This window comes from Cajanus cajan, chromosome 10 (assembly GCF_000230855.2).
Source record: "Cajanus cajan strain Asha chromosome 10, NIPB_CcT2T_4, whole genome shotgun sequence".
In the NCBI taxonomy this organism is placed as follows: domain Eukaryota; kingdom Viridiplantae; phylum Streptophyta; class Magnoliopsida; order Fabales; family Fabaceae; genus Cajanus; species Cajanus cajan.
In genome coordinates this window covers 8,269,569-8,290,679 of record NC_138526.1, presented here as the reverse complement: position 1 = coordinate 8,290,679, position 21,111 = coordinate 8,269,569, and the positions used below count along the sequence as shown (strand labels likewise).

General features: G+C 37.7%; 1 protein-coding gene across 3 annotated transcripts in view; it reads right to left on the bottom strand.

Annotated features, from left to right (window-relative positions):
• Nucleotides 1-19,288: 19,288 nt before the first annotated feature.
• LOC109791613 (uncharacterized) overlaps nt 19,289-21,111 on the bottom strand; it is a 48,955-nt gene continuing 47,132 nt past the window's right edge. For all 3 annotated transcript variants that reach the window (XM_083066051.1, XM_083066050.1, XM_083066049.1), the window contains one exon: nt 19,289-20,866. In XM_083066051.1, coding sequence (XP_082922177.1) covers nt 19,530-20,866 — 1,337 coding nt within the window. In that variant the 3' untranslated portion in view covers nt 19,289-19,529. The remainder of the gene's footprint in view (nt 20,867-21,111) is intronic.

Sequence of the window (21,111 nt, the reverse complement as noted above, 5' to 3'; positions counted from 1 at the left end):
GATAGTGCAACTTGTACACTTAGACTTCCAAGTGCTATTTTCATTCCTAGAAAATACCAAAAACATTTTATAACTTTTTGCATAGCATACAAATTCTTTTTGCTTAACCATGAGTCATCATACTCAAGGTAGTAGTGACTTTGATACTCCTAAAAGTTTTGAAAGAATTGTCAAGGAGGTTGAAGCACTAAAACTTTGGAAAAATGATGAGATGCTTCAAAAACAAAAAGAGAAACTTGAAAAAGAAGTACAAATCATGGCTTTGGAACAAGAAATCCAAAAGATTAAGCAAAGGGAAGAAAAACTTTTGAAAAGATTGAATAAAAATAAAAGTTCAAAAGGTTCTTCTAGGAGCTCAACCAAGAGCTCCAATGATTCTCAAAGCCAAGATAATGATGGTAGTATGCATATGGATGCTTACTATCAACCAACACCTAGGAGAGTCATTAAAGAACACAAAGTGAGGGAATCCAAGGTTGATCTCCCTTACTTTCATGGTAAAGAAGATGTGGACGCCTACTTAGATTGGGAGATGAAAGTGGAGCAAATCTTCACTTGTCATCAAGTAGGTGAGGAAAGAAAAGTTCCTTTGGCCACCCTAGCTTTTCAAGGACAAGCCATGTATTGGTGGACATCCTTGGAAAGAGAGAGAAGACTTCACAATGATCCTCCCATCACTTATTGGAATGAATTGAGGAGTGCTATGAGAAGAAGGCATATTCCTTCTTATTATAGTAGGGAGCTTATGGATAAGCTCCAAAGGCTCCAACAAAAGAACATGAGTGTGGAGGAGTATAGACAGAAAATGGAGTTGTATCTCATGGGGGCTGGGATAAGGGAAGAGGAAAGGTTGACCATTGCTAGATTTTTAAGTGGTCTCAATTTTGATATTAGAGATAGAGTTGAGTTACTCCCTTATAGGGACCTTGATGATTTGGTCCAACTTTGTATAAGGGTGGAACAACAAAATTTGAGAAAAGGCAAAACTCAATCTAGCTCTTATATCAAGAAAGAGGACAAGAGGGAGGGTCAATATGACTCCTCTAAAAATTCTAGTAAAAGTCAAGAAAAAGAAACAAAAAAAGAAAATAAAAATAAAAATATTGTCACTTCTAGTAGTAAAACTAGTGACATCAAATGCTTTAAATGTCTTGGGAGAGGCCATATAGCTTCTCAATGTCCAACTAAAAAGGTCATGATTTTGAGAGGACAAGACATTTATAGTAGCCTTGATGAATCTAGTTCTACCACTTCAAGTGATAGTGAGACTAGTAAGGAAGATCCTCAAATTGAAAAGCTATATCCTGTTGATGGTGATCTTCTTATGGTCAAAAGGCTTCTTGGAAGTCAACCTTGTCCCACTTCACTATCACAAAGAGAGAACATCTTTCACACAAGATGTTTAGTTTCCAAAAGAACTTGTTCTCTCATTGTTGATAGTGGATCATGTTCAAATTGTTGTAGTACAAGGTTGATTAACAAGTTAGCCCTTACCACCATTCCACACCCTCACCCTTACAAACTTCATTGGCTCAATGAAGGTGAGGAATTGGAGGTGAATCAACAAGTGAAGGTCAAGTTTTCTATAGGGGATTATAAAGATAAAGTTTTATGTGATGTGATCCCTATGGAAGCTTGTCATATTTTGCTTGGTAGGCCATGGCAATTTGATAAACAAACTATACATGATGGCCTCACTAACAAAATATCCTTCATTCATAAAAATAAGGAAATTGTTTTTAATCCTTTAACACCACCCCAAGTGTTTGAGGATCAAAAGCAAATGAAAAAGAAAAGAAACAAAGAAAAGAAAGAAGGACAGAGTGTGGAAAAAGGGGACTCCACTAAGACATTTGTGACAAAAGAGAGTTATTTTATGACCAAGCAAGATTTGAAAAGAACTCTCTTTATTCATAAAAGTCTTGACTCTTATCCTAATGCTGCCACTTATCTTAAAATTGAGAATGAAGAACAAAATGAATTTCAAATAAAGAATTCTTCTCAACTTCGAGATATAGTGAAGAAGGAGTGGACTATACCTAGTGTTATTCCTTATACTTCTTCCTTGAAGGTGCACAAGGAAGGAAGTATTTCTTTGGATTTCATAAAGCATCCAATTTTTGGTTTACATTGTTTAGTAGATATAACTTGTAATAATATATATTCTATGCTTGATCTTATGGGAAGTTCTTATTTTTTTGAACTTGATATGTTTCCTTCCCTACAAGACAAGAATAGAATATATGACTATGAGTATCTAATAAACAATCAAATCCAAAATTGTTTAGGACGTGTTTTAGTAGTATTTTCTTTATATTTTAGGAAAAGCCTAGGATACCATTTAGGGTACTTTAGGCAAGATATTGTAGTGTTTAAAAATCAGTTTTTTCATTGTCTTAGTCATAGTGTTCTTACATTTTTAGGTTTTACTTCTAGGTTATGCTTAGAAGAGGAGCCTATTTTTAGAGAGTCTAATATTTTATCTTTCTTTGTTAGGTTAGATACTAGGACTCCTCTTAGGATCCATGATCTTTTCTCTTACCATGTTACTTCTTATTCCTTGCATGTTTTATATGTAGGTGTTAATTTTTCTTCCATTCATCCTCGAGATTTGAGGACAAATCCTTTTCAAGAGGGAGGGGATGATGGAATCATGCTTTGGAGTGCAAGAGGTGACATACTCAAAGATCCAAGAGGAGTTGGCTAGACATGAAGGTTTGGGCCTGTCAGGGCCCATCGGGCCCATTGGGCCTAGGAAGGCCCAAGTTGAACTTTTCATGGGCCATATTTTGTTATAGCTATTTTCATATGTTTTGTATACATCATGTTAGTATAGGTATCATATATTTTGGTCTTGTATTTTGGACCACATAGAGTAGCATTTTAGGTTTTAGGCTTGTTGGGCCTAGTTTTGGGCTTCATGGGCCTTTGGGCTTTTGGTACCCAATATTGGGCTCATTTTCATTCTTGTAATTTTTCCTTTCCATTGTATTTGTTTGACCATTGTATTTAGGTCATTAGATTAGGAAAATACAAGGAATACTAAAGTAGGCTAATTAGGTTAAATTAGGTTTAATTTGGAAGCCATTTAAGTTACATTTGAGTCACATGTTTTGCACCTTTGGTGGCTGAACATGTGACCTCAAATTAACCCTAAATGACACTCCAAATTACACTTAGATGCACCTTAGGTACCTGAATTTTCGGAGTAGCACATGGGAGCCAAAATTTGAATTCAAATTTCAAATTTGAATTCAAATTTTGGGCGCCACATGTCACCTTTTGATTTAGGCGCCCAAAGTGTGCAAAACCATGCTTACTTAAGTGTTTCATTCACCATTTGTATTCACTTTGAATATTCAGAAATTTGAGAGCCATTGAGCCAAGTTTCTCCCTCAAAGTCATCAAAATTCCAAGAGAGAAAGTCTTAGAGAGTGCCTTCAAAATACCCTAGGAAAACCTATTTTCCTTCTCTTTGAAGTGTGCAATCCCTTGAGGCTTGAGCTTGGATGCTTCCCTCCATGGATTAGAGCTTCTAATCCTCTCGAATTCCTCTTCTAAAGGTGTTCAAGATTTCGGTCCTATCTCCTTGATTGAAGATCCGTGCATAAGGAGAGCTAAGGAGAAGCTACACCTTCCACTCCTCCTATTCTCTTCCATCAGAGGATCAAAAGCAAATGAAAAGAAAAAGAAATAAAGAAAGAAAAGAAGGAAAGAGTGTGGAAGAGGGAGATTCCACTAAAACCTTTGTGACTAAGGAGAGTTATTTTATGACCAAACAAGACTTGAAAAGAACTCTCTTTATTCATAAAAGTTTTGACTCTTGTCCTAATGCTGCCACTTATCTTAGAGTTGAGAATGAAAAAAAAAATAAAATTCAAACCAAAAATTTTCAACTTCGAGATATAGTGAAGAAGGAGTGGACTATTCCTAGTGTTACTCCTTATACTACATCCTTGAAGGTGCACAAGGAAGCAAGTATTTCTTTGAATTTAATAAAGCACCCAATTTTCGGTTTACATTGTTTAGTAGATACAACTTGTAATAATTTATATTCTATGTTTGATCTTATGGGAAGTTGTTACTCTTTTGAACTTAATATGTTTCCTTCCTTATAAGATAAATATAGCTTATATGATTATGAGTATCTAGTAAACAATCAAATCCAAAATTGTTTAGGGCGTTTTCTAGTAGTTTTTTCTTTATATTTTAGGAAAAGCCTAGGTTACCATTTAGGGTACTTTAGGCAAGATATTGTAGTGTTTAAAAATCAATCTTTTCATTGCCTTAGTCATAGTGTTATCACATTTTTAGGTTTTACTTCTAGGTTATGCTTAGGAGAAGAGCCTATTTCTAGAGATTCTAATATTTTATATTTCTTTGTTAGGTTATATAATAGGACTCCTCTTAGGATCCATGATCTTTTCTCTTACCATGTCACTTTTTATTCCTTGCATGCTTTACATGTAGGTGCTAATTTTTCTTCCATGCATCCTCTAGATTTGAGGACAAATCCTTTTCAAGAGGGAGGGGATGATGGAATCATACTTGGGAATGCAAGAGGTGACACACTCAAAGATCCAAGAGGAGTGGGCTAGACATGGAAGATTGGGCCTGTCAAGGCCCTATGCGCTTTGAAGGCCCAAACCAAGTTTCAACATGGGCCTATCTTGTTATGATCATTCTTATAATATTTTGTTAGTATAGTTTGAATATATTTTGGTCTTGTATTTTGGACCACATAGAGTAGCATTTTAGGTTTTAGGCTTGTTGGGCCATGGGCCTTTGGGCTTTTGGTACCCAATATTGGGCTCATTTTCATTCTTGTAAGTTTTCCTTTCCATTGTATTTGTTGGACCAATGTATTTAGGTCATTAGAATAGGAAAATACAAGGAATACTAAAGTAGGCTAATTAGGTTAAACTAGGTTTAATTTGGAAGCCATTTAAGTTACATTTGAGTCACATGTTTTGCACCATTGGTGGCTGAACATGTGACACTCAAATTAACCCTAAATGACTCTCAAATCAGACCTAGATGCACATTAGGTACCTAAAATTTCGTAGTAGCACATGGGAGCCAAAATTTGAATTCAAATTTCAAATTTGAATTCAAATTTTGGGCGCCACATGTCACCTTTGAGTTAGGCGCCCAAAAGTGTGCAAAACCGGTTGCTACTTAAGCTATTCCTTCACCTATTGTATTCACTTTTGAGAATAATGAAATTTGAGAGCTTATTCAGCCAAATTTCGTTCAAGAGTCACCATGAGAGAGAGCTACACTTTTAGGAACCCTATTAGGTTTCCTCCTCTTTGAAGTGAGTTTTCCCTTGCACCTTAAGCTTGGATGCTTCCATCCAAGGCTTAAGCCTCTTCCATCCGTGATACTTCCTCTTTCTTTGGTTCATCATTTCGTGTTCAATTTCCTTTGAAGAAGATCCGTGGCTAGGAGAAGCTAAGGAGAAGAACATCAATCTCTCTTCCTTACCTTTTCCATCATGAACTTGCGTCTCCTTTCTTTTGCCAAAGCCCACTCTTCATTCTTCTTGTGTTTTTACAGCACCGAATCTGGAACAATTGTTTTTACTTATTTGTCCATTCCAGGTTGCGTCTTCCTCTGCCTGTTCTGACGTAGAACCCTTGCTTTGAGAAGGTTGATGTGTACCGAACACCGTTCCTTCTATGAATCTTTGAGGAGCATTTGAGAGGACATAGTGCATTCACACCAAGTTAGTGTGGACGACACTTCTAGTGTGGATACACCAGAGTATCCCACTTTCCTTCATCTGGTTGATGTTGAAGTGACGCTCCAGATACTTTTCTGACTTTACCCTCGAGTTAAGGTATAAGCATAGGTTATGTCTTTGTGTATTTTAGCAAGGTTTCTATGTCCATTCATTGAAGTAGGTGACGATCATTTGAAAGAGAGTAGAGTATAGGAATTTAGAAAGGCTTTTGGAGTTCGAAGGTGTGAGTTGTGTTGTGATTTCTAAGAGCCCTATGGGTTTTTATAGCCAGAGAAATCTTCAGAATTTATAATTATTTTTAAATTCATGTATTACGTGGCACGGTGCGACTGCATTTAATTGGAGATAAGTGAGTGTTCTAAGAAAGAAAATCAAGCAATTCCAAAGAAAAAAACGTGTATCCTTAGAATAACATAGACATTTCATAAATAAAAAAAGGAGTATTCAGAACAATATACGCTAAAGGCGGATAAATAATCCATTACAAAAAGATAAAACATATAAAACATTATATATGCAGGTTTAAACAGCAGTATCTTCACTTGAGCTCTTGGAAAGATCATCCTCATTCACTAGCTACTCGTCCCACACATCCTTATCAACATCCATCCTAGCGAAATCTACCTCTAGTGCAATCACCTTGGCCTAGCGAGCTGCCTTTGCGAAGCCTTTCTTGTGCTTGATATAAATTGGGCGTAGAGTCTCACAAAGCTCCTTATCCATGTCTTTCTTCAACGACATTAGGACCTCGAGGTCCATCTTCAAAGCACTAATATCCTCGACCCTACCAACGAGAACTTTGTCGCACATATGTTTTTCCTCGGCTGCTCGCAACTTGGTCTTCAAGGCTTGATTCTTCTCCTCTAATGATCGGACCTGAGCACGAGCATCCTTCGCATCGCTCCTCGCCGCCTTGATACCTTCCAAGAGCTCACCAACCTTCGCAGCATATGATTTGTTGGTTTTCACCGCAATGGTGAAAAACTTATGAATTTTCTCCAAGTCTCTCCTCGTAGCCTGGAGCTCAGCCTGGTCCTTCCCCAAATCAGCTTGATGCTTTTGCCACTTTCTTCTCTAGTGGTCTACTATCACAATGGACCTCTGCATAAACACTTTGGCAGAATCAAGACACTGGATTGTCCCCACCTTCTCTACCATGGACTTATCAACCACATAGACAAGATCTTCCTTGTACAATTCCTTCATGGTCAAATTGAGGTTCCACAAGGAAGTCACGTTAGGAGACATGCTGACGTGGTCCAACCTACAAAGAGGACGAATCGTATCGAACCTCTTATATATACAGCAAGATCGGGGAAGGGAGCTTGATGGTGGAACATTAGATGAAGGACCCTCACAATCGACCCTAGCAACCATAGACAAATCAGCCGAGATCGACGTGATAACCACTGCACAAAAAGGAACAATAGCAAAGTCAACCAATACAAAACAAAACAACACCAAAACCCTTCTCTCTAAGTCCAACTCACACTTACCTCTTCGACAAGCGATGTTGACATTACCCTCTCAGAGGTTGCCATAGCCTCGGTGACTACCTCTTTCTCAGCTTATGGGGCCTTCTTTTTCCTCTTATTACGAAGTTGGGGGTTACCCTAATCTTCCTCAACATCGGGGATCTTTTTCTCCTCGATGTTTAATTTGGCCTTCAGCTCACGCCATTTATTTTTCCCTATCAACCTTGTAAAAAGAAAACAACAAAACAACCATTTGAAACTTAGAAAAAAAACATATAAATCTACTAGACTTAACAATAAAGTACTCACTCTCCAGACCTTTATCTTTGTTCATCAAATCAGCAAGAGACAAGATGATCTTGTTATCCAGGGGTTGAGGTAACTCCTAAAGCTGGGCTATATCGGCCTTGTCAGAAGCAGATAAACTAAGACCAAGGAAGCCATTAAACTTGACAGGACTTCGCTACCAAAAGAAAGGAAACGTCGACTCCCCGTCGAGGTGGAAGACAGTTTCATTAGCCAGGTCGGTAATGATAGGCCGGACCTTGATGAACTCCTTCTTGAAATTCTTATAAGATTGGGAGTATAACTGAAATAACCCCCCAACCTTGCTACCACTTAGAGACACCCAACCTAAAGGAGGCTCACCCAACTTCAATTGGTAGAAGTGAAGAAATTTTGGCAGTGACACATTTATCCCTAAAGTCGAGCATAAAATTTGAAAAGCACGGAGTGTAGACACCCAATTTCGTCCGGGGGCACACAAACAAGAAAATGGACCTACATCAAGAAGGAAAGGAGCTCTCGAAGCAGGCAAATAACAAGACAGGATATCAGAGGGCCTAAAGGTTAAATAAGGTTGTTTTAGTAGCCCGGAACGGGCCGTTCCAGAATCGGAACGGGCCATTCCAAACCTCGGAACGGCCGTTCCAATATCAAAACGGGCCGTTCCAACGTGGCTAAAACACCTAAAATTGCAATACCGGAACGGGCCGTTTCAATATCGGAACGGGCCGTTCCAATATCGGAACGGGCCGTTCCAATACCAGAACAGGCCATTCCAATACCGAAACGGGCCGTTCCAATACCGGAACAAGCCGTTCCAATACCGGAACGGGCTGTTCCAAGGGGCTGAATTTGAACATAACGTTCAGATCCGGAACGGGCCGTCCCGAATCCAGAACGGGTCGTTCCGGCCCACGTTTGATGCCTCGGGCACAGTTCTTAGGGGGGCCAGAGAAATTTCGAATAAGACTCATTTGAGCACGAAAATTCTCTATCTCTCTCCCTTCTATTATATTTTTTGAGATTTGTGTCGCATCTCTATATTCTCTCTCCCTCCTGTTGTATTTCTTGAGATTTGTGAGGCATACTGTAGTGTGAAAGGTCGCGATAAAGCACCTTCTCCATATTTGAAGATTCAATAGAGCTCGTTCAAGAGGTATTTCAATCAATCTTTTTTTTTCTATATTTTTTTATTTGTTATCTTTATTTTTTATTTATAACAAACGTCATAATGTAGATATTTTAGGGTTAATCGCTTAATTTATATTTTAAGCATGTCGCTTAATTTATATTTTAAGCATGTAAATAAATATTAATAAAGGGGATTCAATATTTAATTTATTAAAAAACTTTTCTTTTTCCAATATTTTGAGTAAAATATTGGTGGCGACTCTATGAACCTATTTTCAAAACCATTAATTAAGGATTAGTCTGGTGTCCGGGCATTCCTTAATTAATGAGACTTTTAAAAGGATGTCTAAACCACATGTCGCGAGATCGGAAATTTTCGGGTTGCGACAGATGGCGACTCCGCTGGGGACGTTTAAAGAGGGTCAGGCCCATTTAATTGATGAAGTTAATAAAATAAAAATAATAATTTAAATATTTTTCCCCTTTACTTTATTTGTTTTATTTGTTTGGCTTTAATATATGTTTGTTTGTTTATTTAATTTTTGCACCTGTTTGAATAAAAATGTACGCAAACCTTTGCACACAACAGTTCCCCCTACACCCGGGGGCATGAGGGTAATAAACATAGGGAGTGGTTGACGTACGACCGGCCCAAGTTTGGCCTTGGAGCCTGCAAGCCTTGTCAGAAATCACACTCAAGGTGATAACCGGTTACTCTAGCCTGAAATACTGCGACAGACCTTAGAGTTTGCCAGGTGACAGCGACAGAGATACTGGGTCCCTATAATGGGGGCACCATGGGGGCCTTAAGACCAGTGAGATTAGAACCGCCCTATACAATGCACTTTTCTTGCAGGGACCACAGACCAAGGATCTAAAAGTGACTGTTCGCGGGTGTACATTTGTTTGAGCATATGCGTGTTGCATTTGTTTGTGTTTATTTATTTCAAATGAATAAGAATTACAAACAAGTAGATATTAATGAAAAAAAATATGATAAAATTTTAACTCCCTTCTGTATACCCTAACTCTAAAGCATCATATAGGGTAGTTTATTTCAAAATATAAAAAAAATATATATATATATATAGCAAAAAAAATCATGCATCATAACTCTTAGTTAAAAACATGATAAAATTTAGGCAAAAAATAAATATCATGCATCTCCTAGGATAGTACATTTGCATACATTCATTAGAAATGGAAGACACATGTAATAGTATGCAAAGAATGTTCTCTAAACAAAAATCAATAAGAATGATATCCGTTGAATTTCTCATATGTCTTTACATCCTATTTTACTTTTCATATAGATAACACGTCTTCCTTGTAAATAAAAAATACGAATAAAAAGGGAAATCTAATTTGTCCGTGTTAGCCGGATAATGGAAATTATTGTAATCAAATGCGAACCTGATACATCAAATCGGGAAACACTTATCAGTAATTAGGGGCATCACACGCCCAAATCGACGATTCAAACAGCGAGACTTTCCCATGACGAAATGACAATTGTCGGGATAGGAGGAATGAACAAGAATGAATGAATCCTTGCTTCTAGGGAATTACAAGACAGAATCCAATTGAGGAATAAAGACATTGCGCGACAAAAACCCACTAGGATGAAAACTTGTAAAGGGCATCCTAAGAAAAAGCTAGGGCAAAGAAAAAAATCAAAATCCCGATAGGATACGTCCTATGCAAAAGTTAGGGATACATAAAAAAAAAGGCAATGTCTGCTTGAGTTGAAAATTGGAAGGCGGTTTGGTATTCCCTTCAAAAAGCAAGAATTCATAAAGGTTTCACTTCAAAGTCGAAACACTCACATTCAAGCAAGTGGGAATGTGTTCCTAACGTAGTTCAACCAATTGTCAACCATGCCTCTCTAGGGGGCAACCTCGGTTAATCTCTCTGTGTACGAATCACGAACTCGGGGCTTGCCCGGGCCTCCGAGCTTTGCTAAAGGGGCACGTGTAAATTGGAAGTATTGTTTTAAATGCCATAACATTCTTTCATTTCTCTTCTCCCTTTAAATATTCACTCTAGGCCTCATCCATTAACCCTTAATTAACAATATGTATTTGCTACAAAGGCTATTCAATAATAGCATGGAAAGGATAACAAAGGAACAATCAGAAATTCAAACATGACTAGGGTTTAATAAAAATAGAGCGTCCCACACAAACGCTGCAAAAATGAAAGCCCGGCAGAAAACCCACCAAGGGGGCTGCACAAAAGTTAGGGCAAGATCTACTAGGCAACCAACAATCAAAAAGGGTAACCTAGGCAAAAGTAATGATCAAAAGAAAATGTCTGCTAGGGAACGCATCTCAAGTAACCTAGGCAAAAGTTAGGACGTCAAAGCAGCGACCTGAGTTGAAAACTGAAAGGCAGCTCAAGGGATCGTCTAAACAAAGCACAACCCCAAGTCATCACTCCACTTTCCAAAAAGGCTAAAACACAATGATAGCTTCCTTGCAGCAAATACGTTTTGTTTAATAACCCTAAACACCAAAGCCTACCTTGGCCACCCCTTCTTCTAAAAACCCCTTTTGGAAAAAAAAACATCCATTCTAACAACCCTTCTGAAAAAATACAAACATCCCTTCTGTCTTTTCTCTTGACCCTTATGGCATTAAAATGGTACCAAAAATATACACGGAGAATGCACAGTGAATACTCACAGAGGAAAGATCGAGATGTCCTCAAATAGAGGTTAGAGATGCTTGACCACACATCGACTGGATAGTCAATAAGTCATTGAAGCTTGGGCTCAAAAGAACATATCCCAACAGTAATCAAGATTGGCATAGATAGCAAGAAATCCTCAACATTAACCTTAATGCGTACAGGTTAATTTCTCGACATAAAAAAATGAATTGCATCTTTAGGAACAAACACATGAGCATAAACTGCATTGCATGCATATGAGTTAGGGGCATATGGAAGGGCGTAAAAAAAAAAAAAAAAAAAAAAAAAAAAAAAAAAGAACAAATAATAAAAATCATTCCTATCTTGCATTTTTATGTGCATCCATGCATCCATTCATTATACTTGCCATGGTCAAAGGAAGTCATCAGGACAAAGCAATCGTAAAAGCTCAACGACAAAACAAGCAAGCCCATAAGCAGAAAGAGGCCATCGCGCTTCGCTTCTCAACCGAATGAAGGACGATCCATGAAAATGCCAAGACCAGGAATGTTCTCCTACCAAAGCCAGGAGTGGCTTCCAAAATAATACTCATTAAGAAAACAACATCATCATGGGATGGGATCCCTCCACCAATGATGATAACAAAAGATAAAACAGAAAAAGGCAAGCTTCATACATGTTGGAAAAGCCGAAGCATTTAGAAAAATAGCAGAAAAAGGCAAGCTTCAAACATGAAAAAGAAAAAGGCTAAACAAATATAAAATTCAGAAAAAAACCTACCACAAACAGGCGCCTGGAGAGGCATCACAATACTTACCTCGACAAGAACAACAACAAACATTTCCTGCCCATCCACCTAGGGGCAGTCTTGCATTTCACAACCGTCCACCGACAATCAAATAATCAATTATCAAAAGGACTCAGCATTGTGCCTGGAGAGGCATCACAATACTCACACGACAGGGGCAACACTAGAATCCTTGTCACACATCAACTCCTTTGCCCATAATCACAAGGGCACCACTTACTAACAATCCTCGTCAAGGGGCAATCACATCATCAGCACCAGCAGACGGCCTGGAGAGGCTATGAAAATACTACGGCCTATAGAGGCTATGAAAATACTACGGCCTGAAAAGGCTACGAAAATACTACGGCCTGAAGAGGCTACGAAAATACTACGGCCTGAAGAGGCTATGAAAATATTAGGGCCTGAAGAGGCTACGAAAATACTAGGGCCTGGAGAGGCTACGAAAATACTAGGGCCTGGAGAGGCTACGAAAATACTAGGGCCTGGAGAGGCTACGAAAATACTAAGGTCTAGATAGACTGTACTCGCATCCCAATCTGGTATACGACAAAGCCGTGAGGGAAAGGTCTGGAGAGACTATACTCGCATCCCAATCCGGTATACGACAAAGCCGTGAGGGAAAGGTCTGGAGAGACTGTACTCACATCCCAATCCGGTATACGACAAAGCCGTGAGGGAAAGGTCTGGAGAGACTGTACTCGCATCCCAATTCGGTATACGACAAAGTCGTGAGGGAAAGGTCTGGAGAGACTGTAGCCATCTCCTAATCTGGTATACGACAAAACCGTGAGAGAAGCTGAGCTACGAAAATACTCCCTCTTCAACAAGCTACAAATAAAAGAACGCACTATCACAAGAGAAACAATGGAGCATCTACTTGAAGATCGAAGATCAGGTGCACAGTTTGTCAGCCTTGTTACCCAATAGAGTATGCAACCAACACTCAACTACTCTAAAGGACGAGGACACGAGCAAATACACCTATCCAAAAGAAGGAACGTAGAAGCGCCAATACCAAAGAGACGAGGAGGATACCCGGACGAAATGTCTACGTCTTTACTTGCCTTTGGAAAAGCAACACATAGCTACTCCAAAGGACAAGTAAAGAGGGGCAGTTGTAGACACCCAATTTCGTCCGGGGGGCACACAAACAAGAAAATGGACCTACATCATGAAGGAAAGCAGCTCCCGAAGCAGGCAAATAACAAGACAGGATATCAGAGGGCCTAAAGGTCAAATAAGGTTATTTTAGTAGCCCGAAACGGGCTGTTCCAGAATCGGAACGGGCCGTTCCAAACCTCAGAACGGTCGTTCCAATATCAAAACGGGTCGTTCCAACGTGGCTAAAACACCTAAAATTGCAATACCGGAACGGGCCGTTCCAATACCAGAACAGGTCGTTCCAAGGGGCTGAATTTGAACATAACGTTCAGATCCGGAACAGGCCGTTCCGAATTCAGAACGGGCCGTTCCGGCCAACATCTGATGCCTATAAATTGAAGCCTCGGGCACAGTTCTTAGGGGGGCCAGAGAAATTTCGAATAAGACTCTTTTGAGCACGAAAATTCTCTATCTCTCTCCCTTCTATTATATTTTTTGAGATTTGTGTCGCATCTCTATATTCTCTCTCCCTCCTATTGTATTTCTTGAGATTTGTGAGGCATACTGTAGTGTGAAAGGTCGCGATAAAGCACCTTCTCCATATTTGAAGATTCAATAGAGCTCGTTCAAGAGGTATTTCAATCAATCTTTTTTTTCTATATTTTTTTATTTGTTATCTTTATTTTTTATTTATAATAAACGTCATAATGTAGATATTTTAGGGTAAATCGCTTAATTTATATTTTAAGCATGTAAATAAATATTAATAAAGGGGATTCAATATTTAATTTATTAATTCTTATCATATTAACTTCATCATAGGGTACCGATTGAGGGCGCTGTAGGGGTGCTTAATACCTTCCCTACACGTAACCGACCCCCGAACCCAATTTTGGTTACCAAGGCCATTATTGGATCTTTAAAAAACTTTTGTTTTTCCAATGTTTTGAGTAAAATATTGGTGGCGACTCTATGAACCTATTTTCAAAACCATTAATTAAGGATTAGTCTGGTGTCCGGGCATTCCTTAATTAATGAGACTTTTAAAAGGATGTCTAAACCACATGTCGCGAGATCGGAAATGTTCGGGTTGCGACACGGAGGAAACCCCAGCTATTGGGGTGAAGTTGGCAGGGAGCAACATGTGTTTAAGAAATGAACACTCAAAAGAAGTAAAGGGAAAGGAGACACCGAGATCCCTAAACAAGTAATGATACATATAAAAGAAATGAGTGTTTGCAGTATCCGACATAAAGACACGCTCATCTGTTGACAGGGCTTGACCCGGATGAGGTTAGAAATGACTGACGAACAGATCATCAAGGATTTCCAAAGGGCATTGACTTCAAGGAAGAACCTATACCTACTCTCGAACTCGCCCACGTCACCTCTAACTCATTCATACTCAACGACGGAGATAGCAGGGTGGGGGTCTTTCCTATTATTCCCACCCTGTTTCCTCTTATGGTTGTCGTCGTCGCTGATGGCGACTCCTTCCCCCATTACCACTACTTCATTCAAGGCTGGGAGGCCAAAACCAGAAGGAAGTGACATGACCAAAATGCCTACAATTTAGACCAAGCAAAGGGAGGGAAAGGTACCTGCGTGAAATGAAAGGATGAAACAAGGACAAAAATCGTGACTGGAGGACGCGGTGCGATTGAAAAAAATGACTCGGACAAGAGAGAGTAGAGGGAGCAAGACGAAGAAGGCTCTGTGAGAAATAACAGGGAATGTGAGTAAATGAAAATGGAATGAGGGACATAAAGCCACAAAATGACAAAAATATTGAGGGATGGACCCTATTAAATAAGGCTCATAATGATAGGGTGCACAGCCCATCATTATGAGTCGTCAACCTTCATTACATTCGTCGTCGTTTAATGTCATGAGACACGCTTCGAGAAACGAAGCACCCCTTGGAAGACACGTGGTATTTAATCTACAAGATTGAGAAATGAAAAGTCGCGACACCTCGTCTCGCAATCTGAGTAAGCTCCCCGGCCTGTCACAAGCACATAGAGCTCGGGGAGCTAGTGTACCATCCATGTCAGGTCGGTAATGTCCGGTGTGCGATATTGTACCAACATCAGTCATTGAGACTCACCTCGACATCAAAACCACCCAATCACATTGGCCAAAGATTAAGCCATTCTTCAACAGATAAGATAATTGTTGTCAAGGGAATAGTTGGTGGAATAATAGAAACTTATTTGTATTTAGAGAGTAATAGAAGTGGTGGTAATTGTTATTGTTGTAGTTGTTACAATGAAGTCCCAAGTTGCTTATTTATAGGCATGGTGCTCTATCTCTAGATGATGGTTAAAAAATCTAGAATTTTCTAGACTCTTCAAGTCTCTACACTCTTTTAGTTTTTTCTAGAGACTTATACATCTTATCTTATGTTTCTAGAATTTTCTTTTTCTTTTCTAGAATTTGCATCATAATTTAACATAAAAAGATAAGTGCGCAATCTCATCATATATTACGAAATATTCGTATAAGGAAAAACCTTAATTACGTACACTATATATATGAAACACTCACACCTACAGGGACTAACTTAAGTTTCAGAGTCTCTTTTATGGGTACCACCTCCACCTTGGAGCATCCAACTTACGGGAGTAGAAGAGACTCACCAACCTTGCCGAAGAGGTCGACATCAGACCAACTTCAGGTGAGAACAATATCAAAGTAGGTTCACTCTCCTAGTACGATGTGGTTTGGAGACGAACAAAGTGGAAGTTAGTGACTTGTAACATCTTGAACACACTAGAATGAGAGGGATCTATAGGTTGTACATTTGTGAGATTGTATAGTTAAGAATGACTTAAACGAATTAATTAGTACTACCTATACTAACAATATACATCTACTTTTCAATAGCTTATCACTTAAAAATTCCATAGTTAAGTGTATTTGACTTGGAGCAATTTAAGAATAAATGACCTTTTGAAAAGTTTTCCAAAATTGCGTGAATAAGGATAAAACACACTAAAAAAATTTACATTAGTTTGTAGGGACAGTCGATGATCTTAAAGGCAATCAAACATTTCATAGAGTTATTCACAGAGGGTTTTAACCGGTTAAAGATTTTCACCAATGAAAAATTGTGTGAAGTATCATTATATGAAATGTTGTGAAGTGGAACAATTAAAACATCAAATCTAAAGAGTACTACAATTAACAAACTTTTAAGATATTTAAGAAAGGTTTGACATGTCAAGTCTACCAATATTTCGGAATCAAGAGCTCTCAAAATCACGCATCTTGCAATATTTTTTTGTAAGTTATGTGATTACGAAACCTACCTCAATAACAAAGAACATTACCTTCAAAATTGACTTTTATATAAATTAATTTTAATTTATAAAAAAATTAATATCTTTATTTTTTTTCCTCTTTATTCTTTTCCTATATATTTAGCAAGAAATTTATCTAAACGATATGTATCAAAGCCAATTGATGAAACATTACACATGTTCGAAAAGTACAACATTGCCAATGTATCAACCGACAACATCACACACCATCAATATTATCCATAATACCATAAAGCTAAGCATGCATTAATCCCCCCACAACTCATGCATAATCTAGTACTACAAATAATCATATTGGTGCATGCACAGAACCCTATCGAACTCAACGAACCACACAACTAAACTCGCAGCAACATCAATCATGATCTAAACGTGCAGCTTAAAAATCGAATCACCAAAATGATTTTACAATCACATCAACATGGAAAAAAAAGAAAAAGATTTTTTCTCGTATTGAATCATAGAAATGGTATCGTTTTTGGGATACCATAAGGTTCAGGGTGATGACTTAAAGCTTTGTTGTCTTTGTTACTACTTGTGAGGAATAAGTCAGAGTTTGTTGTTTGTTGTTTGTTGTCTTTGTTAGGTTATCATTACTGTCAATGTCAATTAATTATTTGAGGACCACGTCTTACATAAATTTTAACGAGATGAAAAAAAAATCCATGTCAGGAAAATCGACTAAATATAAATATTAAAACCGACTAAATATTTCTACAGCTCAAAGATATTGCTTTCAAATCGAACAACTCTTTTTTTATAGGAAAGTTTTTCTCTTAAATAAGATATTTTTAAAATTATTTACTTTACAATAATAAAAAATACTCACTCACTAATGTATATCATTATTTATTTTCAAATCTTGATTTTTTTCACTATTATTTTAACATAGAAATAATAGAGAGATCTGAAATATCTCTTTTTTTACTTACTAGTCTTTATAAAAAGAACAGACCAATTAAAAAAAATTATAAGGACTAAAAGTGTATTTTAATCAAAATTTCTGATAACATATTTAGGATCTTGCAACTCATAAATAATCAGGTTAAAATGATTTTTTCATGCATTTATAATACATGACTGCAACACTAAGTTCAGTAGTTTAAGGTAAAATATTAAATTTTCAATGGGTTAAATAGATCTTTTTGTCCCTGATAACATTTTTTTGTTTCAATTTAGTCCTACTTTAATTTTTTGTCTCAATTTAGTCTCAATAACTTAAATTATTGCAATTTGGGACTTCCATCCAAATGATTTAAACGGAGTTAACTGTTGGTCACGTGGCATCCACATGGATGCCACGTAGATGCGTACGTGGACGCCAAAATTTTTGAAAAAACCTGGAACCAAAACGGCCCATTTTGGTTTCATAACGGGTCGTTCTGGTTCCAGAATACCAAACACAAATGGTCACTTATTATAGTTTACGGTTATGAATCGCGAAAGAAAAAAGACCCAAGGTACAAAGGATTTCAAACACTGAATTTGGTAATATTGTAAATGAAAATTGATAATTTCAATTGCTAAACAGTTGGACTATACAGTGTATCATTAAGGATAATGCAGTGTATCACTAAAGCCAATAGTAGCAGATTTTATTTCATTGTTATGTTCTGAATTTTTGTTTTCAATTTCTAAACCATGTTTCTATCTTTGAATTTATGATATGTTATGAATTTTTATTTTCAATTTTTGAATGACGTTGTGGCATTTTTGTCAACGGATGCATGGAGTTGATTTTTTGGAACGGGTCGCTCTGAAACCAGAACGGCCCGTTCTGGTTTCAGAACATCCCGTTCTGATGCACTGATAGTTTGTGAAATTTGCATTTGGAACAGTCTGTTCCGGTTGCAAAATTAACACACCAAGAATGCAGCTAGAACGGGCCGTTCTGATTCCAGGTGTATTCATGCACTTTGACGTCCACGTACGCATCTACGTGACATTCACGTGGCCAAACCCCATTTAAATCATTTGGACGAAAATCCTAAATTACAATGATTTTAATTATTGGGGACTAAATTAGAATAAAAAATTTAAGTGAGACTAAATTAAAACAAAAAAATATTATAAGAGACAAAAAGAAATATTTAACCTTTTCAATGTTATATATTCGACTTAAAAATGTCCAATAATATTTTTCTTCAAAATAATTTTGATTGTTGAAAAACAAATAAATTTTAATTTTAGTTACTGTAAAATATTTTCTTAAATTTCACTCTTTAAAATCTAAAATAAATTTTTTTTATCACTTTCAATAATTTAAGATAAATAACATTTTAAAAATATATACAAAATTTTAAAAGCGTCAAAGACAAACATAACATCATTAAGTATCACATAAAATGATTTCATAACTTTTTTAATAAACAAACTTGTTAAAAATATTAATATAATAATATAGACTAAATAATAATTCTAAATTTGAGAGAAATGAAAAATAATACTTTTTACAAAAAACCAAAATAAAAGAACTTGTTCATTTTACCAAAACTAAAATCATATTATTTTAACTCTTCCAAATTCCCATTTTTTGTTGATGATATTATTCTACACTTGTCAAATATCTGAAGCATCTAAATTCGTAAAGCTAACATTTCTCAACATGTAGACCTGATTTGTATCGATAACGGGAATTAAATTATCATTAAGCAAATTTATGAGAAACGCAAATACTTGTTTTTGTTTTATCTAATTCCATGTAACGAATTCCAATATGCCCATTAATACTCTATGAAATGAGTTTAAAGTAACATTTGTAACATGAAATGAATGTTAAATAAAATGACCATTCCCGCATGATGATAACGTAGTCAAAATTAGTTAGGCAGGAGAAACGAGTGCAAAGCAAAATTGTATTTACACGACGATTACTGGTCGCCCATTTACACCTACTCAGTACTCACTGGTCTATACTGTCATTGTCAGTATCAAGGGAGACAAGTTTACAACAAGTCTAGTAAGGTAAAATAACTTTATTAACAGTCTGCCACACAATTTGTTGTTCATGATTCTGGACCAGGAGCGGGAGGAAGAGGTCTGCGGCCTCCTCCTCGACCACCACGAGCAACCCGACCACGGGGAGGATTACCAAGTCTTCCACCACGAGGTCTAGGAAGGGAAGGAACCAACCCAGCCTGTCTCATTTGAGACCTTTCTCGAGCTCTCTCTGACAAATTGATGGTCGTTGAAGTACTGCTAATGGGTGATGCCTGCTTTGCCTCTTCTGTTTCATTGGGCTTTGGAACAGGTAAGTTCACTTTAGAAGAACTACTTTCTGCAGCACTTGTCAAAGTAGCACCCTCACTCGCAACAACAGCCACTTGATTGCTCTCAACTGATATTGGTTCGTTAACGTCAATTAACTTGTCGGCACCATCACCAGCCTCCTCAACCAACTCACTCTCATCATTCTTATCATCACTTGAAAGCTCAGGAGAATTTATATCACCGGCCTCCAAATCTTCATCATCAACCCTGGCTGGGGAACGTTCAGGTGTTGCAGCAGACTCAGATTGACCTTCCCTGGATTCTTGATTTTCCACCATGTTTGACAACTCACCCTCAACATCTACATTATCTGGCAACAATTCTCCCTCTTCTCTTTCACTACTTGGTGCCAATGTTGACTGCTGGTTGTCTGACTCGGTGTGTTCACTTGGAATCTCATCCGATAGCATTTTTGTATCAATTGCTTGATCTGCATTCTCTTCTAAATTTCCAGTCCTGTCACCTTGGAATTCCTCTTGACTCGTACCATCCAACGGTTGTGGATCTTCAGATTCGTCATCCTTCCCAACAGCAATTTCACCATCTTCAGTTTGAGCTTCACTGACTTCCTCATTTTGGCCTTCTGGCAACTCACCACTATCAAATAATTCTTCATTGATAGGCTGATTGCCAGTAAATTCCAGAGAGGCAGCAGGTTGTTCTTCTGTACTCTCTTTTGGGGACTCTGATCCTTTTGACTTCTTCAACACAGGTGCTTCGGAGTTCATCTCACCTGGTGCAACTGCTTCTTCACGTAATTCAGAAGTGGAAGTAGGAGCAACTCGCTTACGAATCGATGATTGAGCAAAACTACCTGTTTCTGTGTCACTAGATGGCCCAGGCTTGCTGCCTGCTCCTTCGGCATCAGACATTTCTGTGTCACCTTGGGGCTCATTAATTCTTACTAGTCTAGGCCTGACCAATTTCCTACCTGCTCTACGAGTTTCAATACTACTAGCTTTGAGCAATGCTAGTCTTTTTTCACTTTCTTCAGGGGCTTTAGGTCGTAAAACACTTGCTCCAGGGGCAGCCTGAGATACAATGCTTTGGGATGGAGCATGGACAAGAGAACCTGCCATATTGTAGCCACTCCATTAATATAGCCAGCGGTACAAGGTTAGATTATTTAGAGAACCACTATGAGAAATTATTGAAAACTGCATTCTGTTTAAAATCCTTAATCTACACTCTTTCAATATTTAGCTAACTTGATTTGCACAACATTATAAATGAAATAACCTGTAGCAGCCGCTGAACTATCTGTAATTGTTGCTATTTCTCCAAGATTACCACGACCTCCAAACTCACGAAATACTG